The 25,488-nt window shown below is 41.4% G+C and overlaps 1 protein-coding gene across 1 annotated transcript in view; it reads right to left on the bottom strand.

Moving 5' to 3' along the window:
* Nucleotides 1-9,313: 9,313 nt before the first annotated feature.
* GRID2 (glutamate ionotropic receptor delta type subunit 2) overlaps nucleotides 9,314-25,488 on the bottom strand; it is a 690,454-nt gene continuing 674,279 nt past the window's right edge. The window contains exons 13-14 of the mRNA XM_015562999.1: nucleotides 15,468-15,708; nucleotides 9,314-13,119 (exon numbers count right to left, since the gene is read on the bottom strand). Coding sequence (XP_015418485.1) covers nucleotides 12,697-13,119; nucleotides 15,468-15,708 — 664 coding nt within the window. The 3' untranslated portion in view covers nucleotides 9,314-12,696. The remainder of the gene's footprint in view (nucleotides 13,120-15,467; nucleotides 15,709-25,488) is intronic.

Consider the following 25,488-nt stretch of genomic DNA (forward strand, 5'->3'; position numbering starts at 1 on the left):
CTCAGAATTCTCAAAACATTCTGGACTATTTTTAAGTACTTATCGCATAGCACTTAAAATTGCTGTATTTAAATAAAAGGACACCTAGAAGAGTATTATCTCTCCCTTCTCTGAATTCTTACCATGTTGTATCACTTTCGTGGGCATATCATACTTGCCCTGTGTTGTAGTTATGCATGTACACAATGTCTCTGCCATAACAGCTTTGAGAGCCTTGCCTGCCTAGCATCTTGTTTCATACATATAGACAATGGACTCTCAGAATATAATAGGAGAATGCAGCCCTGAGCCAGTTCTCCCGCCTCATCTTCTGTCCGTCTCCATAAGCCAAATAGACTATTCCTGGTCCTCCACTTGGCAATTATATTTCCCCATTTCCTCCTCGCACATTGCTTTTGTAGTCTACATTCATATCTCTAATTGTCAAAAATCCTACCTCCTTGGCTCACATGTTGCTTCCCTGTGAAGGCTGCCTGCATACTTCTTGCCAGAAGAGATCTTGGCTGAGGTGCTCAGTCATTAGTTAGCGGGCCACAGAAATGCCAAGGGAAAAATGAAATTGTGGAGCCACCTGGCCCGAGGAGTGATTTAGTAGATTATGTAGTAAGATGTGTAGGAGGGACGCGATCTGAGCAAGAGTGAAAGCCGGGGAGACGCATGGCAATGGGCGCAGGCAGAGGCGAGCGTGGGCGGAAACCTGTCTGGTCTCAGGAGGGCTGCGGAAAAGCAGGTCAGGCAGGAGAGCAGGATGTGAGTTGACTCAGTGGGGGTTTGCTTTTCTAATGTTCCCATTAGAGATTCTAAGAAAGAGGGGAATCAGGCTGGAAAGGTTGCTGGCACCATTAGCAGAGATAAAGAACGCGGATGACAGCAGGTCTGCTGGTCTTTGAGCAGCCGGTCCCCTGCTGTAGACTCACCTGGCCGGGTGTTTCTCAGAGTCTGTTTACCTTTGCTGAGCTATCACAGTGCATGCATCACTTCTAGTCATCTTTTATGACTATTTTATCCACCACTTGTAGTTTCTGTCTCAAAAATATACTCAGCTAGTGAGGATCTGTCGATTTTTATGACTCCCCATCGTCTATGTATAAGCCCCTGGCAGCAATGAGGGACTTTCCTCCCAACTCGTTTTGATCCTGGGAGCAGTTTGTTGTGGTAGAAAGGACATGGATTTCTGGGTTAGAGCGATGTGGGTTGGAATTCTGTTTTGGCCGCTTGCTAACTGTATAAGCTTGGCCCAATTACTTAACTTTCCAGAGTCTTAGATTTTGTTTTTAAACGGTTCAGTTAGTACCAGCGTTAGCAATCTTACAGAGATATCATGAGAATGAAGTGAAGCACGTGCACAGAGCCTAGCACTGTGCCTGCACATGGTCTGCATGCCCTCCGTCTCCGGGCTCGCCGTATTTAGGAGCACATCAATACTGGCTCGCAAAGACAGGAACTGAAGCAGAAATTGGCAACTTACTTCTTCAGATTACCTACACTTGGAATAATTCTAACTGAGGATATACACCATGTGTTTTATTAAGTGCAATTCAGAAACACGTGCCTCTGCAAAACTACTTTGAAATTCTTACATTGTGTAGATGTGTACACAATTTGTGTGCTATTCTGTTTTATGGGAAAGAAAGATTAGTTGTATGTGTATATGATTTTGTGACTCATGGCTTATATTTTTAAGGTGAGGTTGTGGGGCAAGAGTAAATTGCATGGAATTATATGCTCAAACAATATGAAAAGTGGGTTTTATACTAGTTATTCTAAATTCATAAAGGCACATACTACCTCTTAAAAAAACTTGGTATATGCCATTTCTTTCTCCTTAGAACCGAGAAATCATCTTTGACCTCTTAAAAGTAAACCACTGCCATGACCTCAATGTTGGGTGATGATAGTTAGAGCCAGCGGACAACAGCCAGAATGGAAGCCAAGTAGTGTTTTTGATGGCACCTGCTTGGTGAAACCTCACCTCTTAAACTGTCGAAGAAGAGAATTGGTGATGATGAGTATTTCAGACCTATCTTTTCATTCCCTTATGATACTTTTAACTGTGTTCGTGGATGCCTTCTGAACTCGCAAGCTGCAATAGACTCAGAACTAAAGCACACAGCAGTTATGGAGCCACACACGCTCCACAGGCATTTGATTTGACTTAGAGTGCCAAGTATACCGGCGTTCGCACAGCGGGTGTTTGTCATGTTTGGGCTAATTTTAGTTTGTTCCTTTCATAAGACAAGTCTGTATTTAGAAACATTTTTTGGATATCTATTCACATATGTCTGCTGCATGGTCATTCTAGTGAGTTTAATGCAAGGGGACTTTGCCTCAGCTCATTCTCTCCTTAAGGACGTTGGAAACATCGGGTCTATTTCAAGCCCCAGTTATGGGATCTGAGTAACTATCACTACATCACAGGGCAGTTGGGTCAATTCTGGGTATTTACTGTGTGGGAAACATGGTAAATGTTCTGTGGGAAAAAGGGATAAAGCTTGTTCTGTAGTCTTTCAAAGAAGCAAGAGGGGGCAACTTTCAACCCAATACAAAGACCAACTGTAAGGAAGAATAATCGAATGATTAAAATGGTTGAATGCTATAATGGGCTGCCTCAGAACACATTTGTGTGAGGTTTTGGTCGTCTGTCAGTAATGTATTATTTGGAGGGCGAGGGAAATATTAACTGGAAGTGAAATACGCGAAGAGATCAGAACAGAATTGCTCTCGTTGATGCCCAGGGGGCCTTCCTTCACCCTGCATCCCCATCATGACCTCAATCCCTTAGGAGCTGGGGAGCACAGTTTAAAAGTTACGGACTCCTGATCATCCCTCAGATCCCCTCCACCTGTTAAGAATCCACCACCCAGCCTGCCCATGAAGGAATATAGTTTTCAATTCTATAATTTCTCCTCGGCAACCCCCCCCCCCAACTTAAAAGATAAAGGAAGACTAACAAGACAGATATGCTTCTGACTTTAGCACTTTTGGGTAGAATTATTTCTATCTTCCTAGCATCTGAATTTGCAAATTCAGTCCTCTTTGATTTGTTTTTCTCTTTTATATTCTATATTCAGTTTATCAAGTGCTCTTGATTCTTCCTTCCAAACATATCTACCGTCTGTATCTCCTCTCCTTTCTTGGGCTGCTGCAGAGGTTCAGCTCATACCTGACCTATGGCACATGCTTTTTATATTTTAAATTGAATTTATTGGGGTGACAATGTTTAATAAGATTCTGTAGGTTTTAAGTGTACAATTCTGTGATACATCATCTGTATGTTGCATTGTGTGCCCACAATTCAAAGTCAAAGAGCAATCAGGCAAGAGAAAGAAATAAAAGCCCTCCAAATTGGGAAGGAAGAAGTAAAAGCGTCACTTCTTGCAGATGACATGATTCTTTATATAGAAAACCCCAAAGACTCGACAAAAAACAAAACAAAAACAAACACAAAAACTAACAATTAGAAACAATTAACAAGTACAGTGAAGTTTGAGGACACAAAATCAATGTACAAAAATCCACTGTATTCCTGTACACTAACAATGACATTTCAAAAAAAAGAATCAGAACAAATAATCCATTTTGTAATTGCGACAAAAAGAATAAGATACCTAGGAATAAACTTAGCACAAGCCTTTAATTGGCCTTTTATCCATTCCATTCTGAGTTACTGCCAGCATCATCTTTTTCAACAATCTCTTTAAGAGCATGTTTCTCCTTTGGTCAAGTTCTTCAGTGGCTCGCCACTGCCCACGATGAAGGTCTCCATACCGTCTGTGGCTGTGAGCCACTGGGAACACCAGCCCAGCTCCAATCTCTCTCCGACGGTTTAAGGGCTGAAGTTAAAAAGGAGGCAAGGCCAACTGCTGGCACCACCGTGCCATTCTCCCATAACATTCGAATGGTAGCAAATAATTAGGCCCAAGGGAGGGTGGGAAAGTGGGAGTATCTATGTTCCCAAGACTGATTTACGCCTGGCTTTGTAGTCAACCCATGAATGATTTACAGCAGCACTCTGTGAAGCCTTATCATGTGAGTCCTGTGCTACCTTTCTGAGCTCTCCTAATACCCTCTTTCTCATCACCCATTCTGGTCCAGCCACATTGATCCTTCTTCTTCAGACATACCCAGCACACTCCCACCTCAGAGCCTTAGTCCTAGCTCTTCCCAACGTCGGGGATGCTCTTTTGAAGATAACAACATGGTAACTCCCTCATTCCCCATAAAGCTTCAGTCAAATGCCACGAATCAGTGAGGCTTCCCCTGGCCGCCTTGTTTAGAACAGCAAGTCCCCACTCTCACTCTGGCCTTTCTGCTCCTCGTCCTCCTTTTTCCCTACCTCATTTATCTTCTAATAGACTATGGACTTCACTTATTTATCCTGATTATTTTCTGTCTCCAGAAGGGCAGGGATTTCTGCCTTGTGTCCTGGTGTATCCCTAGTGCCTAGAATAGTGTCTTGAACGTAGTGGGACCTCAGTGAACATATGTTGAATACATGAACACATGAATGGATGAAGGAACAGCATAGAGTGTAATCTCCTGAGCCCAGCCTACAGGCTTTTCTCAATCTCACCCAAACCTTACTTCCTGCTATTTCTTGACATGAGACTCATATTCCAGACATCGTGGGCTACTGCTCCTCTGCACATCCTTTCCCACCCTGTGCCTTTGGTGGCATTGGACCCTCTGCTTGGAAGCCTTTTTGCATTCTTCTGACCTCTCCATATTCTCTGCGATCAGGCTAACTTTCCACTTATCCCATGAAACATGAAACCACCCCAAGCCACACAGCTGCATTCTTCTCTTCTCATAGAATATTTTCTCTATAGCACCAATTTGACCATTAAATGTACTCTGAATCATAACATATTATTGTCTCCCTATGTTATTTAAACCATGAGTTTTTGTTTAACTTTTCAAATGTTGGTATTTTGTTTCTCTAACTTTGGAAGCTCTCCGAGGAAAGGCCAGGTATAAATGCAGAGAACTGCCCCTGGGCAGAAATCCAGCCAAGGCTCACCCTATCACCCTGAGAGAGAGGGGATCAAAGCTTCAGTGCCAGAACTGCTTCAGGCCCAGGACTGTGCCTGGGCACACCAGATAGGAAATCTCATAGTGCCTTGCTCATAATAGGTGCTCAGAAAGTGTTAGTTGATGGACTGATTGATCTCTTTTTTTCAACATCTTTTTCAATGACAGTTGGCATTCAATATTATATTAGTTTCACTGATTAATCCTGTGTGATTGTTTTGTTTCTAATATTCTCTCTGTAGCCTTATTAAAATCCTATACAATAAAAGCCTAATATGCAAATTGTCCCCTCAACCAGGAGCTCGACTGGGAGTTCGGCCAGCGGGAGGGGCCGGTCGGCCAACCGTGGGAAGGGAGGTCCCAGCTGGCAGCCAGCAGCTGCTAGGGACCCTACCAGTGCATGGATTTCATGCACAGGGCCTCTAGTTTAGGTATAAGTACTAATAATTTTTTTTTAAGAGACACAAAATCATTATTATGGAGTAAGAATTAAAAACTTCATTTAATGATGATGAAAAAGAAAGAATTAATTAAAATATATTAATTGCTGGTTGAGTTATATTATAGAACTTACCATGTTAATTGGACACACCAAAAACTTTGGAGCTGAAACTGGTTTGGCTCAGTGGATAGAGCGTCAGCCTGTGGACTGAAAGGCTCCCGGTTCGATTCCGGTCAAGGGCATGTACCTGGGTTGCGGGCACATCCCCAGTAGGGGGTGTGCAGGAGGCAGCTGATCGATGTTTCTCTCTCATCAATGTTTCTAACTATCTCTCTCCTTTCCTCTCTGTAAAAAATCAATAAAATATATTAAAAATAAAAAAACTTTGGAGACTACACATGTGGGAAGTGGTATTGCACACGTTTTATGAAATCATTTTTATCATGATATTTCCATGGAAAAAACTGAGTGAGTGAGCAATAAGGTTTAACATCCTTAGTCACACAGCACTGAGTCTGGGAGTCCTAATTAGATGAGCTGGACATGTGATGCTTCTATTTTCAACTTAATTTCAGTGTTTTTATTTCAAAAAAAATACATACCTTATAGCCAAATTTCAAAAACAAATATTAATAGAGGGCTAGAATTAACTTGAAAGTCAACTTTAATGTTATTATGGAGAGCATTTAATATTAACTATCAACTCCTTATTTATCTAGTGTGAAATAAATATAGGAATCCTTGCTCCAGGAAATGGCTGTGATCCTGAAAAGTTTTATAGAATTTAAATTTTTGGAAATTGAATCTTATTTTGTTATATTAGAAGAACTAATTCTTTTTAAAAAATGTATTTTTATTTATCTCAGAGAGGATGGGAGAGGGAGAGAGAGAGAGGAACATCAATGATGAGAGAGAATCATTGATCAGCTGCCTCCTGTACTCCCTCTACTGGGGATTGAGCCCACAACTTGGGCATGTACCCTTGACTAGAATCGAACCTGGGACCCTTCAGTTTCTCTATCCACAGAGACAAACCGGGTAGGGTGAAAAACTAATTCTTAAAGATCCCCCGATAATGAATCTTCTGCATAGTGAATAAGCAAGCTATGATTTGTTTATTGATGTCAAATTTTTAAAATTAAAAACAGCCACAGATGTAGGGCACTTAGTTTCTAAAAAATTTCAGTAACACCAATTTAAAAATAAAATATAACAACTTTAAAAACTAAAGTGTGCCTTCTCATATTTCAAATCTTGTGGCAGGCAAAATATTTATTAAATCAGTGCTTTTCATCCTTCTTTGGTTCTGATGTTGTGTCATTCTTTGATTTTGTGACATATGTTCCTCCTTCTAAAGCAGCTGTTATAAAAGCTTAATTAGTTTTTAATTAATGAGGATTAATGTTGCCCTGAAACTTCTGTGCATTTTCTATTACATCACAGAGAGTTTCTTTTGAAATACGCTGCTAATCCTGCAGTGGGAACCACCACAGGGTTTCTCCAGAAGGAACCAGGCCCTCACTCCTCACAAAGGTCAGCTGGGCCACGTCTATCTCCAGCAGAGGATGGGCAATGTGTCCAGATTGCGGTGTGAAGAAATTCTAGGAAGTGTGCAAAATAAGTCAAAAGGCGGCCCTTGGTTCTAAATCGTATGTAATAACAGATCAGGGGAGAGCTTTCGGATCACAAAAAGTATTTCTCAAAGTTGAATATTTTTTCTTTGTTACTTACTAACATTACATGGAATCGAAACAAACAAAAAACGATTGAAAATATAGGAATTTGGAAAATGCAGGTGAGAGACCGCTCCTTCAGTGTGTTTCTGTCTTCAGAGCAGGCTGGATCGTTTGTTGCTGCAACTGTTGTACTTGGTATGCCTCTGTGCAACTCTATAAAATGGAGCAGAACCATGAAGTTTCTATTTTTCTGGAAGTGTGTGTGGGTCGGAGGCTGTTGTTATGGTGGGCAGTCAGGAGAACACTATACATGCTTCAGGCTCATTGGTCGCAGTGTAACCTATGGCTGAGATGAGAGGAAAGGTGGCGAGGAGTCTTTGCTGCAATATAAGTAAAAGTTTATGAGAGTTCAAACGTAGCCTGAACAAAATTGGCTGAGTTTGGTCCCTCTGAAGCAAAAACACTGCAGAACTCTACGAGAACTAGCCCACAGGGATAGAAAATGAGTTGTTATCTGTGTCTTCTGACTGGACGCCGGAGGGTAGGAGTCAGTCTCTGAATGGTATGCAGTGCAGGTATTGATAAGGAGGAAGGGCCAGATAGTAGTTTGCCTCTGGCTTGTGGTAATTTTCACATTTCTGAAAATTTGGCCTCCTGGTTGGGCATCTTGGGAAATCTAGGTCTTCTTTGTGGAGATCATCTGAATCTAAGAGGACAGACCCAATTAGCCCTGGAGAACAAGAATGGATTGCAGCAGTTGGTTGGATGGTCTGGGCACAAAGATGACTGCACTGGTTTGGGTGACTCATTCTGCCACCTCAGAAAGTCTGTAAGATGGCATCTATATCTTGCATGGTGATATGGGGTAAGGAAAGAAATGGGTGGTAGTGATTCTGTCGTAATCGCCTGGTTATTAATTAATTAAAAGGAGAGGAGCAAAGGGAAGGCCAGATAATACAGGTATGCCATTTGTACAGCTTTGCCAGAAAGCTGCAGTTTAACACTCCCTAGGTCTGTTCCCCCCAGATCCTGGGGAAAGGGACTGAACAAGAAAAGAATAAACGCATGCCCACTAAGGTCTGAATGACGTAGAGAGGGCGTTGGCCTGTCAGTCATACCTGAGAACAGGGCACTGGACAGAATAGGCTTGGCCACTGCAAGGGTGCGAAATCTGAAATACAAAGAAGCCCTGTTCTCTTGCTGCTCACGCCTGACTCCTGGCTTTCAGGGCTTTCATGTTCTTCACTCGCCCCCGTGGCACACAGTGGACCGATGGACTGGAATTAGCCTGATGCTGTAGCGGATTCAGCTTCATTATGGAGCTGACATTGTGGATACTGGCTTTGTTTTTAGCTCTGCTGAATCCTCAGCTGCACATTTTGTCAGGACTAGTTTAGGGGAAATGGGACTTTGGGAACTGAGGGAGATAAGTCAAAGCAAATAAAAATCACTCATATTCCTGTGTGAGCCTTAGAAAATTCTTTTTTCTCAAGATATCATAAGAACCCCACTAGCAATGGAGACAGTCCGCCTGTACAATTCTCCGATAACAGTAGAACACATCCAGACCCATCCAGAAACATGTATCTTCATTTATGCCACTTGCAACTGCTTAGCATAGTGGTTTTCACATCATAGGTTTTTGGTAACACTAATGGGACTGAATTAAACCTATCAAATCTAAATAGCTTTATTTCCTGGTTTTTCAGTGTCACGAAGTCTTTTCCACCCACGGGAGCTCATTTATGCTATCTCATGGGGGGTGGGTATCTACTAAATTTTGTTGAAATAATAACTATGCCCACAATTGCTAGCCATTTATTAATATCTGGTCACAGGATTGGGACTATAATCAATTTTTAGAAATATAAACACTGCAGAAGAAAGCCAATTTTTAGTGAGCCCATTGTATGTTGTCAATTACCATGAAAAGTATATTTAAGGATAAACCCCATGTTTACCAGCACAGAAGTTCTTAGTTCTGCTTTATTTACTATGCTCATAATACAGAATGTGTACCACTATTCCAAAAATTCTGATTATAAAGTACTGATAGATTGTTATCCAATTGTATGGCTTAGAAAGCATTTTGTGGGGGTAAATGGGTCTTCTCATCTTTTTTTTCTTCTTTTTAATTGATGAAGCAAAGTACCATTAAGTAGAGTCTATTTTTGAAAGTATTTATTCAGTTCACAACCAATCCCAAACTAAAGGAAATGGAAGATAACATAATTAAGAAAATGACAAATTGCCTGTAGTTTGATATGTATGAGGAAGAAAGGAGGTCTTACAATTTTCTAATATGTGATTAAATCAAAACCTGTGCATAAGTTCCGAGTGATTAAAAGTGACAACTCTAATGATTCACCAAAGGAATACATTGACTATATGAGAAGAATAGAAGCACATGGATATAAGGTATTTGTCTTATTCTGAAATAGCCCGGTGGGTGTAAGTGGTGTGAACCAGGACAGACAATGGTTAAAGGAAGTAGCAGTAACAGAAGCAGGACCTGGTCTGATGGCTGCCAGGAGCCATGACCTTGGGGAAGTAGCCCAAGGTGTTCACTTTCCCATCTTTAAGGGGAGCGGGTGAATGGGATGCACCATGTGGACCCAGACAGGAAGGGAGGTTCCTAGAGACTGACAGCCTCTGCTGGGCCAGAGGAGTGGGTGGAGCCATGTACCTGAGCCATCCCTACATTTCCAATCCACGAGGACCAGTGAATGTGACCGAATGGGACTTGGCAGAGTTAAACAAGCAAACAAAAAAAGACCCAGTTTTAAGCCTCAGATTGACAAACTTGTGGGCCGGTCCCATCTTCCTGGCATCTTATTTCCCTTATTTGTAAAACGAGGCAAGATGGTCTAGATGTCTACAGTTCCGCCTGGTTCCAACATTGGAAAACTTCATTTTCAATGGGATTTTAGAATAGCAGAAATTTTAATCTAAATTAAATATATTTCTAGATAGAAAACCATTGAGCAATTTAAATGCAAGATGAGTTATTGTTCAAATGCAATAATGTATTAGAAATAATTTAGAGACAATTAAATTTCAAATTAATTCAGCATGATGAATTTTTCTCTAACAGCAAAACAATTATTAATAAGTAAACTCTAAGTATAATAATTATCTTTGATTTTCTTTTTGCTATTATAGTGACTGCACTGTTTACACACAACAGGATAAATCTGTCCCCAAAAAGTGCTCACAGAGACATCCATAAAGAAAAACAAATATATTGTGTGTACAGATAGTCTCAGATAGCAGAAAAGCAGTATTTCGTTGGTTTAGGACATCACTTAGTATTGCTTTTAGAGGGCCACACATTTCGGCAAAGTTTGGCTATCAAAACTTAATGTGTTTTATGCATTAATGAACTCAAGATAAATTTTTAGAAAAACTCAGTTCAATAGGTGAGGAAGTAAGCATTTTCAAATTTTGTAGTTAAGACTTCAATGGTATGAGAGCAAGTTTAGAAAACATTTTTATTAGACAAATTATTTAGACAAATTATACACAGAAAGCTCTGCCACTCATAACTGAGGCCTCCAAAAAGTGTTTTGTGTATTTGTATAATAGGCAATACATCAAAATAGGCCTATTTTAAATATTGTACATGGTTAACAGTTTGATAGCTAAAATCACTGAAACATCTGGTATGTCCCTATATAGCTTTTTGTAAAGGCTTTTTTTTTTTTTTTTTTTTTTTTTAGTTTTAAAATCAGAGTCGTGGATGAGATCATGAGTGTTACAAGGGAAAACAAGTTGTGCATGCACTTAAGTACTTGTTACCCTGGAAACAAAATGGTCTTTGCATGATAAGAAATTTCTCTGCCTTACACAGTAGACAATATTTGAAGATTTAGTACAAAAACAGTGACAGTACAAGATGCTCCCCAGAACAGAATTAGCATCAAAATATAATATACCTTAAGAATATACCTTTTAATTTCTTCTAAAGCAAATCACATACGTTGGTTCCTACATCAATCCTAGCCACAGAAAGAATTAGAGTAAAATAAGTGTATGGCTGCTAAGAACACAGGATAAGTTCTCGCTTCCTACTTATCACGCTTTAATTTAAGGAGTACAAACAAAGTTCATTTTACATCTCTAACAGGTAAGAATGCTACTTTAAAAGGGTTGTGCACAAAAAGGCACTGTTTTTGCTGTCATCCTTCTGTACACTTGGCACTAATGTAGAAAACACGGAACTCCTCCAAATAGAACCAAATAAAAAAGGGGGTTTAGTAGAGAGCCCAGTCTGGTTATTATATTTTCTTTTTTAGGATAACATATGACGGTAATTAAGGCCACATCAATATTTCTTCAGGGCTCCCACCTCTCCCCAACTACAGTTGTGTTAATTGGCTGACTGCTTTGGAAGAGACTTTATCAACCTTCAATGATCTATGTTTAAACTCTCATAGAGCTCTATGTGCTGCTGCGGATGTGGTTCGGCTAATAGCTTTCCCCATTTAGATAATGAATTAAAAGTAAAATTATTACCAAGGTTAGCTTTATGCACTGCTGGATAACAAATGCAAAACCTATTCAAATGAGTTACATCTAGGAACCAATAGTAAATCGCTCTGGATGTTTTAATAACAAAAGTATAAAATATTCTCTGTTGGCAAACAATGCGAGTCAGAATAACATTAAAGCAACCTGCCTTTTCTAACTGAAAAGACCCCCTGCACTATACATAGTTCCTGTATACAATACTTTTCTTTTTAAACTAAAGCTTTATTAAATGAATTGCAATAGCAATGGCCGCCTTTCAATATATATACACATTATATAGGTGCATATATATGTATAGGTATGAGATACTAATTTATTTAACACAATAGAGGCTTCTGCCATATGATAAAGTTTACTGTACATAAGAAAAAACTTTTAATACTGTACAATCACATAAAGGTCATATGCACTGTTGCAGTGCAAGAGTAATTTTAACTGTAGTCTTGACTGGCATATTAATGGCTTTTTTTTTGTAGTCCTACAAAATTGCATTCTCATATTACGTGGCCTGAATGGTCTTTAAAGTATTTTATAGACACTGCAGGGGTTGCCTTTGGTCCACAGTTAAAGGACACTCAACAGCAGTGGAGCATTGTATGGATGCAGCAGAAGAATGTAAAAGACTGAAGTTATTGCAATTATATCTTCAAAAAATAGAGAAATGTTACGTAAGAGGCCTTTATGTAAAATTAATCCTGCATATATACTTTTAGTATTCTCAGTGCACATTTCCTATACTTGAAGTACAGTATATGAAAAGCGGACTAATTGGATCCTAGTATACTATATTCTGGGGGAACAAATAGAGTAATGAATAATAGCAGAAGGAAATGTATCAGAAGAGAGGGAAAAAGAGAGAGACAGAAATAGAAGAGGGAGGAGGGAGAGCTAGAATTGTTACTAATAATCCTGATTAAAAAGAAAAATGTTACATCCATGTTAGTCCCACAACATTACAGTTGCTCCTTGCAAAGGGAGTCCTACAAAAGAAACAGTGAAGAGATTTTTGTTTGATGCTCATATGGAGGTGCCTCGGTCTGGATCGCTACCCAGATTGAGCCCCAGGGTAGGAGTTGGCTGATAAGGAATAGATGACATTGTTTTTATAGGACTCCTGAAAAAGCCCCCATTAGGTGCCCTGTGCCTAAAAGGGCCAGTTCGGTGCTCAGGCACGTTGCCAAAAGCGAAACCAGAGGCAGCTTTAGCTGACAGTGTGCGGCTAAGAGTCTGGATCTGCTCTGGAATAAAGGTGGTGGTGGTAATATGAGTGTTCCTGAAATCACTGATTTGCTCCAGTGCTTGTCGTGTTGGCAAAGTGTCAATGTCCAGAGGGGTCAAGTCAATTGACGAGGTGGAAAACTGTTTATGGGGGCTGTCGTCATCTGTGCACAAGCTATTTACACGTCTATGGAGGTGCTCCAGGTCAATTTCCTTGTCATCCTGGAGATGAAGAAAAAGAAGATAAGGTTCTCATCAGTACTAGCTCCCATGGTTAAAAAAAAGTAGTTCAGCAAACATGATATGTAATGAACTGAACTTCGGGGTTTATTCATTTAACAAGTATTTATTGAGCACCTAATATGAGCCAGGCACTGTCCCAGGTTCCGGGGGTACCAATAAGATACTGAGATAAGGTTATCTATAATAAATATTTTTCTTGCAGCTGAAGTTCTAAAATAAGCATATGCCACATGCAACTACAAAATATGGAAGCAGAAGATGGGTGATTGCTTTCTGTTAGAGCAGCGACAGACCCAGGCAAAATCGTACAAACAAAAAGTATGGTTTTGGCAACTTATTCCCGCCTCTCCCCCCACCTCTTCTTTACCCATAGTGTCTTATTTCAGGGTATTTCATTCCAAGTGAGATATTTGTTCCCTTCCATTACTCACTCCTAACTCTAACTTTCCATTCTTAGAGATAAGTGGTATAATATGCTGATATGCTAGTTCACACTAGAGTGCTAGTGACTATTACAGTGTTATTTCTCCTCAGGCTAAAGATATATAAGATTGCTTGGAGAGAGTAACATTTAACACAGAAGAATCACTTTCTAACTGAGGGACTTCATACACTCAAGCTGCCTAGTACCTGAGGCAATTTTGTGAGGTCCAAGGGACTTTTAGAGATCTTTTCAAGTCCTCACATGTGAGTAGCAGTTTTAGTTTAGGTTCTGGTATTATTAATCATAAAAGAAAATATTTGGTCATAAGATCTGGATTAGCTGTCATGAGTTAGAATGGAGTATGTATTTTTTTTTTATTGTGCTATTATAGTGCTCCTAAGTGAAAAATATTTTGAGTGCATCAGTGTTTTCCTTCTCCTTTCTCATTCCGAAATCCAATAAAAATATCCATTAATGCAGTGTTATCACTGAGACTTTAGATTGTTGAAAGATAATTTTATGGTTCCCACAGCAACTATAATGTAGTCATCCATCAACAGATATAATAGTGCAAAAATTTAATATCATATATAGTAATTCAACATATAAGGAGCTTGGGGAGTCCTTAATTTCCAGATTTTTGAGAACATGAAGTCTCAGCTCTAATGTTGCATTAATGTGGTCTTTTGCATTGAATCAATGTCAGTAGAGATACCAGAAGCTTATTCCACAAAGAAAATACGACAGTAAAACCTGATTCGTTTTTAGTTCACCCTTCACTAATGCAGAATGTATGATCCTTCAGACAAGTAGGAAGCGAAGATTTATCTTTGCTAAGCCAGGCTTTTCCTTATAAATGGTGCTGATCAATTTTGCATAGAAAGTGGTAGGAAGGAATTCTTAGACTAGAAACCGATATGTTTGAAAGACTGCATTAACATGCAAAAATTCGTATGCAAGCGAGAAGCCATTTTTATTTGTGCATTAAAGCAGATCCTGTCAGGACTTGCTCTAGGCCTCAGTTAGCCAAGGCCTAGTTATAGAAAGCTTAAACTCTCCCTTGAAGCTATCCAGCAAGTCAGATCACTCAGCAAATTTAGGTTGTTTTTCATTTCAATTTGTGAAGCTTTAGTGAATATGATTTTATTATTTTAAACATTTTCACATTTTTGGTTCAGTGGAAATAAGATAGTTATAAATCCCATAATTTTTTTTTATGAAAACAGGGCACATATGCCACTTTAAGATAAATATGTGTAATTCTGTGAGTATTCTCTCAGATCTCTGGAAAAATTTTAATATGGACTTGGAGTTGAGCTAACTCAAGAGTAAGGGAGAAATATTGAGTTTTAGATGATTCCATGATGTGGATTTGTTAAACTTAGGGTCATCAGAGCTAAAAACATAACCACTTCTCTTAGGTCTACATACAGAGAGAGGGCAGCAGTCACTGGTGGTAAAGAGAAAATTCTAATTATTTTACTGTCATATTGGATTTCTTAGGCCGAATCTTAGAGACACCAAGTAATTTAGGTATAAGTTAAACAAGTCATGGCAATAAAAAGATAAGCATCTTTGTGAACTGGTCAAGGCAATCTCAGCCTTTAACAAATCATTGACTTAAATTCTATCCAGAGATCTGGGAGAATTTCAAAGCCCGTTAAGGCACATAACATTATCAGTCTTTCAAATACTAGATAGTCTCCTCTTCATCTATCTGGGATGTCCTAAAATGGAAACTGATATTGGCCTTACCAATTTTTAGGCTTCACAAATTTATTTCCACTTTTCAAGACAAGAAGCAACAAGGACCCTCCCCCCAACCCCTCCCTCGCCATCATCCTCCCCGCGGACACAGCCTGCTCCTTGGCCCAGCTCACTGCCCAAGCTCCCAGTCAAGTACCTCTTTGGATGGGACCCTGGAGCCTTTCCTCTTGTTCCACCACGTCTCCAGCATGGCTATCAAGCAGGAGAGGACAATCCCAGCAGCCAGGATGCAGAAAACCCCTGCAAAGCTCTTTATGTCCAGGGCACCTCCTTTCTGCTTTGTGTCCACTGAGGAGTACAGGTCACACTGGCCGTTCTTTGGCCACCACTTGTGCTTCAGGATGTCCATGTCGCCATTCTGCTGAAGCTCCAGGATCCTTGAAGGGATGAAGAACACAATCATGTGTTACAGGTATTGCCTCGGGCCACAGCACGTCCACTTGTAACCCCCCTCTAAAGGGGGGTGGCTTTCGAGGTGAAATGAATATAGAGATGAGCCTGCAGACAGAACGCTAGGACCCGTTATAGCTTTGATTCTGCAGACAATTGTGCCGCGGTCCTGTCCCTCCTCCTCCCTTCCTCTCTCTTCTTCTTCTTTTTTTTGGTTTCATTCTATAATCCTAAGTATCGCCCCCACTTCCCAGTTTGTCGCAACGTGTTTTCACAATTACATTTCAGAGGCGCTGATTTTATGTGGATTCAAGCTGCTGCCGGCCTGTGTTCCTTCCCTACATGCAGAACGCCGCTCCGGGTCTTAATGCTTTTATGAAGAACGGGTTGCTGCTTAGAGCGAGATGCTGGCATAATATCGCCCAGCATATGCTACACACAAAGAAATTCAATTAAAAAGACTTCTATTATTTAACACAGTGTGGGAGAAAGCCTTGGGACAAGTTTGAAGTTGAGAAAATGTATCATTTTTGGTTTTTCACACAACTGATCTAGTTTCCCTTTCAGTGCCAAAGGGGAAATCATCTCACCTCGCAGAACAGGAAGGAAAGTTGACCGGAGGCTTTCAGAAGTAGTTACATTCAAATAAGAAATATCCTTTTTCTTCTTCTTTTCTTTCCCCCAGAGGCTGGGGGGTAGCTGCAAAGACTGCAGCTTTTTCTAGTGTGATTTTCACAGGAGCTTTATTCTCAATTCCAAATACTCTTTTGGTGCTGGCCGAGACCTGCCTAGCTCTGCCCGGCCCCTTGCCCCCTAGCTACACCCCTTCTCACAGGGTGAGACCCGCCAGGGCCAAAGCCACGAGCCTGTCCAGAGTGAGCACCATCCTCCGGGTTCCCTAGAAGTTCTTGCCAAAGAGCTCGGAGTGCTCGTGAAGGCCCATTCCCATGTATTGTCTCCTGAGAGCAGATCTCACAGCCGTGGGTGCACACGGGTGTGGGGGGTGTTTGGGACTGTGGGCAGAGCTTGGCTGTGCGTGCTCAGGTGCACACACCTTTGTGAGACCCTTTCTTGTGCAGGACAAACCCGGATGTGGGAGGGAGGGGACCAGAGTCCAGGCCCTGTTACTGGTCGGTGCAGAGCTCCCCAGCTAGTCATGAATTAGAAGTGCAGACCCGGCCTCCCAGGGATACGGAAGGTATCTTTGCCAATGTAAGAGGATAGAACATACTTTATCTCACAGTGTTTAGCTTGATCTGTCACCTTTACATACTTAAGACTTCAATGGTGTGGACCCATATTTATACTCTTGGCCCGGGTCTTGGATTATTTGGGGAGAGACTGCTTAAAAATGTTAGAAAGGAAAACTATGCCTACCTGGAGGGAGTAAATAACTCACTTTTGGTGATATTTTACCTGTTTCATGTCATCCATGGGTCCATAAGAATGAGCTAAAATATAATATTGGGGGTGGGGTCAACATTCAACCTGAGTTAAACAAGAGTAAGAAAGCCCCGGGGAGAGTTGGTCCAATGTCCATCATCCACCTTTGGATATTCCCATAGCCTCACCCACAGCGCCCCCTGCTGACACTCCAGGAGCCTCCTCACAACCTGGACTTCTTCCTTAGGAAGTGGAGCTGTCTCAAGTTCTTAAAAACAGCAGTTAATTTGATGAATTAAATTTACCAAAATGATTAGGAATATTAATGGATTTATAATATTAATGGATCACCTTTATTCCACCCTCTATCCCAGGCAAAGCCATTTATATTTAGAAAACACAGAATTTCTCAAAGTGTGTTTCATGGTGCACTAGTACCTAGAGGGCTTCTGCAAGAAAAGGGTTCCATGGTCGATAACTAGAAAAAACACACCCTTTGGAAATTTACAGAGAAGTCAGCCTATGAAAGGCCACATGAAGACCTGCAGATAAGAAAACTTGCATGATGTTGTTTAATACAGCATTTCCTAAACTTGTCTGACTTTCATTCCCCCTTTCTCATTTTTCTCCCCAATAACATAATCCATAGAGCTGGAGATTGGAGGAATACACTGGGAAATAGTGCCTTGATTCAAAGGAACAACTCCTTGTGGGAATTTGAGACACTGTGTTGGGTATCACACACACATGTGTAATCACATCAAACTGCTTGCTTGACTTGTCCATGAGTGCTATCCAAATGACATTAGCAAACCCTTTAGGTATCTGCCTGCCTAAAGACACTAGGTAGACTAGATACCATTGAATATCTTGAAGGAAAAATTTGTCCATATCTAAAAAAACCCAACTCTTCTTAAATATGAGTTTCTAGGAACATGTAGGAATAGAAGGAAACTATAGCAGCATTTGCTTAATGAAAACATATCAGGGCTCAAAATGAGCTCCCAAGTTCCCCTGCCCTCCCACACCCACCACACTGTATTAGTGCCTGTGGACATGGGGGAGTTTTCCTTCAGGGCACTTATCATTATTTGTGATCATTTGTGGTTTCGTGGTTGATGCCAGTGTGCTCACCATCTTCCATATGGCCCAACACAGAACAAGCACATATTTATTAATTAAACATACTCAACAGTTTTTGGTAAAAGGGCTCTGCTATGAGATTCTACCTTTTTCTTATCACTGATGCTGTTTTCTAATTTATTCCATTCCCTCCTATTCACCCATCTATTCAATAAATATTTAAAGAGTGATTTCATGCCAGGCACTTCCTTGGGTACAAAATTTATGTTAAACAACACTGCACATTCAGCTGGAATGGCCCAGGCAACACTGTGATATCATTTCTTTTTAATGCCCTCCATTCATGTTAATTTATTCTTTCATTCATCCACATTCATTCAGGAACCCATGATTGACCACTCCATCTCCTCAGCAGTGTCTGGTATCACTGACAATAGGTCTTTATTATTTCTACACCTGGAAACACATTGGTTTGAAAAAGTCATTGGAAGAATACATACTCTATGTCACCCACTTTGATTCTAATAGCACAACGTCTTTATCTAAGTAATTTTTGGTCCTAGAAATTGTGGATTTAGTGAGCTGGGTGGCAGGAAAAATGAGGGGTAATAGGAAAGAGGCATCTCTACATGCCTTTGAGTATCATCACACCTTTACATGGCTCATCACTGAAGCACAGGAGGATAAGGCATTGCAGGGAGATTCCATCTTTGGGGTACATAGACCACGTGGGCCATAGGATCCCTCAGTCAAGCCCTGACTAGCCCACAACAGATTCCAGGATACCGGCCAGCATGGAATAGAAGTATAGGACGGGAATGAAAGTGTTCTGTAAGCCCAGAGTTCTGCTGTACATTCTAGCGAAAACATCTAGTGCTCCGTAAATTCCATCAAAAGGATGCACTACGCCTTATTTTTTTGTTATTTAACAATCATTTAAAGCTTAGATAAAGAAAGTTTAACACAACCTAATGCACTGCCTTAACCATCTGCACGCCATAAGCATCTATAGATGCAAGCAGCAGGCCTTTTTAAATTAAATTCAAAATATCGTGGCAGTTAACTGGTTAAAGACTAATGGGATGAGTCCTTGTATTAAAGGAGGAGATATTTTATCTTTCCAAATGTTCCAAAAACACTGCCACCTTTAAATGAGACTTAAAATCACACCTAAAGGCAAGTTTTGCCTTTTTACTAATTATAAGCAACATTGGCGTGTGTGTGTCTGTGTGTATGTGTGCAACAATGCAAGAATCTAGTTGCAAAATTCTTAATGAGTGCAATGAAAATGTTTAGTTCCATAGAATGATTGTTTTTGTAATATGTGCAACTTCCACAGGATGGCAGTCTTTGCTCATAGAGAGCAAAGTGTTAACTGCCGGCATAGTTAACCTGTGGGTTTGAAAGGCATCAAGTGTCACCTTCTTGGTGCTGTGAACACTTAACCTATTAGAAACAATGTTGGATATTGGACTGTGATGAACAATTGCATGTGTAAAATCTCTTCTTGGAGTGTAGTCAGAAAAATTCCTGCCATTTTTACCTCAGAGTGGTGATAGTAACACTTATTATCCAGAGTCACTATGGTGAGAGTTAACGAGCCCACATACACATCTTGATCATTGCTTGGCACTTAGTAGGCCACCCAAACTCAAAAGCTAGAATGGTTACTGTCAGCACATGTGACAACCATTCTTTCTTTTGATCTGTTCTGATACATACTTTGTTGTATTGTTAATCCTTACCCAAGGATATTTTTCCATTGATTTTTAGAGAAAGTGAAAGGGAGGGAGGAATACGGAAAGAGAGACAAACACTGATGTGAGAGAGACGCATCGATTGGTTGCCTCCCGCATGAGCCTGACCAGGGTGGGGATGGAACCTGCAACCCAGGTATGTGCCCTTGACCATTAGGGAGCTGGAGACCCTTCAGTGATTGGTGAGGCATACCAGCCAGGGCTATTGTAATCCACACTTCTTAACAGACAGCTATATTCCCAGGTGAATCAATCAGTGATTTATTCATTGACAAGAACGTTGCATTTCATTCTTTCGTCCAAAAGTAGCAAAACATTTGTAATCTCAATGAACAGAAAAATCTTAGAAGTCCATAAAACCTAGCTTTAACTTGAAAATGGCTAGTAGATCAATCCAGCGTGCATTACATTCTTTATTGATAGAAATGAGCAATTTCAGGGGAAGGGAGCAGGGAAGCAAAAGATCTTTCATATTCAAATAAAATACTCAACAGGTTTGAGGCATTCATCTTGAAAAGGTTTTCACTTACTTTGAAGATAATAGCTTCATTTGTGGGTGAAAATTGCACTAATTATTGATCACTTACCATCCCTTTAATCACTACTCTAAAAATTGATTTTCAAATTAATTTAATTATAGCAAAATGGTTTGCCAAAAGGTGGATGCAAATTTCTAATCCCAAATAGGTAATTTTGCTTTTGCTTGTGAATACTATAACAGTCTGTACATTCCTTTCTAATATTCTTATTTTCTGACCCTTAGGTAAGTTCATGAGTTGAACTGTAAAAAAAGATACTGGTTATCTAAGAAAAAGGACACCTGGATTTTTAGTTGTTGAAAAAGAATTTGGGGGTAATCAGAGATTTAAAAAAAATAAGTGCAGCTCTAGCTGGTTTAGCTCAGTGGATAGAGCATTGGCCTGCGGACTGAAAGGTCCCAGGTTTGATTCCAGTCAAGGCACATGCCTGGGTTGTGGGCTCGATCCCCAGTAGGGGGCATGCAGGAGGCAGCCGATCAATGATTCTCTCTCATCATTGATGTTTCTCTTTTCCCTTCCTCTCTGAAATCAATAAAAATGTATTAAAATATAAAAAAATAAAATAAAATAAGTGCAGAGGTTCTTTTTTTCAGGTAATTAACCCATGGAATACTATGCAGCAGTAAAAAAGGATATTACCCTTTGAGACAGCATGGAGGGATTTGGAGAGTATTATGCTAAGTGAAGTTAGCCAGCAAAAGACAAGTATCACATGATCTCACTCAGATGTGGAGTCTAATGAATGAAATAAACTGATGAAACAAAATAGACCCAGACACATAGAAGCATAGAACAGCCTGATGAATCTCAGAGGGAAGGCGGAGAAGGGTAGGTGGGTGGGAAGAGATTAACTAGATAACTTGTATGCATATGTGCATAACATGGACACAGACAATAGTGGGGTGAAGGCCTGAGGTGAGGGGTGGGTGCAGGCTAAGAGGGGTCACTGAGGGGAAAAAAAGGAGACTTATGTAATACTTTCAACAATAAAGATGGAAAAAAAACATCATGTGACAGGCAGTATGATTTGTACAGGTCACCCCAACTCTTCTTATAACTTATGGTACTGTTCCTTTTTTGCACCTTAGCTCTGACCAGGTTTTGGAAAATGAATTAGGGTTTTGTACTTTTTCTAGATTGTATAACAATTGTACAGTATGAATAGAATGAAATACATGCATGTAAAATAGACCCCCCCTGCCCCAAGAATTTGGGAGGTAATCAGAGATTTTTAAAAATAAGTGCAGAGACTTTTTTTTTCCAGGTCATTTATGTAGGAACTCCTGTGACTCTTGTAATTAAAATTTCCTGCTCACATTCATAGAAGCATGAACTACAAGAATACAAAAGACTGAAAACATCTGTTCTATATCTCCTTCTCCTCCACCCGTTCCATAGGTGAGAATCATTTACGACAAGAATTCTCCCAAGTTATCAAATTTAAAACACAGAGTTTTTTATGCGTCACACTAGGGCAGCCAGAGATAAAAGGCCGAGGGCTCCAGCCACTGCAGACCCTGCCTTGGCTGTCTTGATGGCTGAATGGTCAATATTTTATCAATATTCTAGTACATCATCTTAGACACATCTGTTGGGAAGCACTGTTGTAGAGATGAAGTGACTTCCGTTAGTGACTAACTGAGTAAATAGTTGAGTGGGGGTCAGAACTCAAGTCTGTCTTTTAGCATATTTCTCTCTAATATGTATTTAGAGAAGAACAATCTCTTTTTAGTTTCAGAAATTTGTGAACTCTGAGTAAAATTGTCCTCACCATGTCTCCTTTAAACCAAACAATGTAATTGTAGCACGATGACAAATTTATTCACACGACAGTTTCGGTGTGCCCAGAAAATGTAGCTTTTCTCTTAAAACTTAATTGATCTTCCTCAGGAGGACTGGACCACGGAGCAGTGAGAACAAAACTAAAATTAGCTCAATATGATTTAAAATTTAATCTAATCTAATAATTTAGCATGTCTCCCGCTGTAGCTCAATTTACTTGAAAGAATTATTCAGCCCTTCCTCCCTGTTTCCCTTGCTCGTTTCGAAGATGGCCTCAGGATTTATGGAGGATGACAGTATATCCCCTGTATTGGGGTTTGGCTAGAGCCCTGGCCGCTTGCTGGTCTTTGGATTTGCTCTGGCAGTTCTCCTTTGAGGTGCCACGGGCCTGGGCTGTGAAGTGGGCAGAGGCTTTAAGGCTGCTGATGCTGGCTAATGTCTTTCTCACCTCCTTTTAGGGTTTGTGGGTTTCTCCCTGCTGATCTGGCCTCCTTTGTCTCTCTGAGGTGCCGTCTACCTTTCTTACCTTCTGCCATTTTCTTCATCCAGCTCCTAACTATGCTGTAGCCCTTCAGATGCTAATAGCACCTCAGCTGGAGGGTCCCTAGAGTGGTCTGTGTGCTCCAACTCAGCACGCACCTCACATGGGGACAAGGGAGGCTAGGAAGGAAGATTGAATATTTGGTTTGCCCTAACCATGCAGCTCTGGTTTCTCAACCGTCTGTGGTCTTCTCTGTTGGCACAGAGCCTGACTCTCAGAGATGCTAATGGGAAGGGAAGCATCAGGCCCTCTACCCTTGGTAGGCATTTCAGCCTAACACCCCTCTACCTGCCCATCTCTCATCTCCTACACTCTGGCCAGAAGTGGTGCAATTTTCCTCTTCTCTCCTGGATATCCTTCTTACACCCCATATCTTCAAACGTGTTGGCCGGCGTCGTGCAAGGGAAATTTAACTGTATAATGATAGAAACTCTATGATCTGAGACCCCCATGCATTTCTTCAATTTGGAAGTATTGAGACAACTTGGAGTTAGGGATCGGTGAGGATGAAAATACATTATGTTACTGTCTTAAAAACATTGATCTATTACATACTTATGAGCTTTATGTAAACAAAGTTAAAGATATTTATGACAGAATCTCACTGCTTATTAATGGTTTATGTCACATCACTGAGAAAGAAATTTGGGACTAACTGAAAAAAATTCTTTTTGAGTAAGTCTATTTTGACCCAGAATGACCACATTATTAAATTTATTTGCTGGGTTTTCACAAAATTTGCTCACCATGGTTATGAGAAAGAATTAATAATAGCATGTAGATGATTTTTCAGAAAAACATCAGCTCAATAGGCTTTCATTTATTCATCATTTCTTTCATTCCGGTCTTGGTAAGTGTAGGTAAATTGGATTGAAGCAAAAAACACTTATCAAAGATTCAGATTTAGTTTCCAATTAAGTGAAGCACTCTGATTGGCATAACCAATAACACTATTTGAACATCAGACTTGTGAAAATAAATTCTATCAACTTCCTGTGAATCAGGTATTGGTTGATTTTCCTTCCTTCCTCCCTCCCTTCCTCCCTTCCTTGCTTCCTTCCTTCCTTCTTCTTTTTTTAGCTAGCAACCACATTTAAAAATATATATTTTTTATTGGTTTCAGAGAGAAAGGGAGAGGGAGAGAGAGAGATAAACATCAGTGATTAGAGAGAAAAACTGATTGGCTGCCTCCTGCACCCCCCCTACCCGGGATCAAGCCAGCAACCTGGGCATGTGTCCAGCAACCCAGGCATGTGCCCCTGACCAGAATCAAACCCGGGACCCAGTCCACAGGCCTATGCTCTGTCCACTGAGCCAAACTGGCTATGGTGTGACCATATTTATTAGAAAAACTAGAGGCCTGGTATACAAAATTTGTGCACTCGGGGAGGGGGTGCCCCTCAGCCGGGTCTGCACTCTCTACAATCAGGGACCCCTTGGGGGATGTCTGACTGCCAGTTTAGGACATCCCTCTCACAATCTTGGACTGCTGACTCCTAACTGCTCACTTGCCTGCATGATTTCCCCTAATGGCTTCTGCCTGCCAGCCTGATTGCCCCCAACTGCCCTCCCCTGCCAGCCTGATTGCCCCCAACTGCCCTCCCCTGCAAGCTTGGTTGCCTCCAACTCCCCTCCCATGCAGGCCTGTTCACCCGCAACTGCCCTCCCCTGCCGGCCATCTTGTGGCGGCCCCTCCCTGGACACCACCTAGGCTTTTATTATATAGGATAGTATCACTTGGAAGTTCCCTTCTTTCAACGTTGAAGGCGTGCTCCAGGGCACTGTTCTTCCTGTTTTCATCAAATCCCCCTTAACATGGCAGGAATCGAGCTTCTGTGTGCTCACAGGCTGAGGCATGACCTCGTCCTCCACAAACCCACCCAACCCTCCGCAGGAGCAGGAGCTGGAGCGTGCAGCAGCTCACCAAAGCCGGCCTGATGGGCTGCAGCCCGCACTGCTGGGGAAATGCGACCCCCGAACTCTTTGCGCTGTGCAGCCGTCTCGTGTGGAACTTGCACGTCATCTCTCCTTCACACATCTCCCTGGGAGCACTGGGATCAATAGTCTCCCTCCGATTCCCGACGTGGACGTGCAGGGTGGGTGACCGGCTGGACCCCAGCTGTGTAGTCAGCAGCGAACACCCGAGCCTTCTGCCTGGCCTTGCGGGAGAGTCGCAGCTGAGCCAGGCCTGGGCCTCAGGTAGCTGCAGGTTGACAGCCTTTCTGCCCCTGACGGGAGCAGGAAGTGACACCGGAGGCCTCGGGACTCAGCACCTCGGGGCTGCAGGAACAGTGCAGACGCAGGGCTCTGAGGTCCCGGCAGCCACAGGCAGTGTCTTCAGGGTCTCGTTTCTGCAATGTGAACTGATCACTGATCACTGATCACTGATCATGGCTCTTGTCGGAGGCCAGGGAACAGCAGGTCGTAGTAGCGCAAGATGCAGCTCCGGGGGCTCCGGGGATCCGCACGCTGTTCACTGCTCGCTCCTCATTCTGTGCCGCAGCGTCCGTGGGCACACAACTGCCCCCCCCCCCGTTCTGCAATGTGATCACTGATCACTGATCACTGATCATGGCTCTTGTCGGAGGCCAGGGAACAGCAGGTCGTAGTAGCGCAAGATGCAGCTCCGGGGGCTCCGGGGATCCGCACGCTGTTCACTGCTCGCTCCTCATTCTGTTCTGT

The sequence above is a fragment of the Myotis davidii genome, unplaced genomic scaffold (assembly GCF_000327345.1).
Source record: "Myotis davidii unplaced genomic scaffold, ASM32734v1 scaffold958, whole genome shotgun sequence".
In the NCBI taxonomy this organism is placed as follows: domain Eukaryota; kingdom Metazoa; phylum Chordata; class Mammalia; order Chiroptera; family Vespertilionidae; genus Myotis; species Myotis davidii.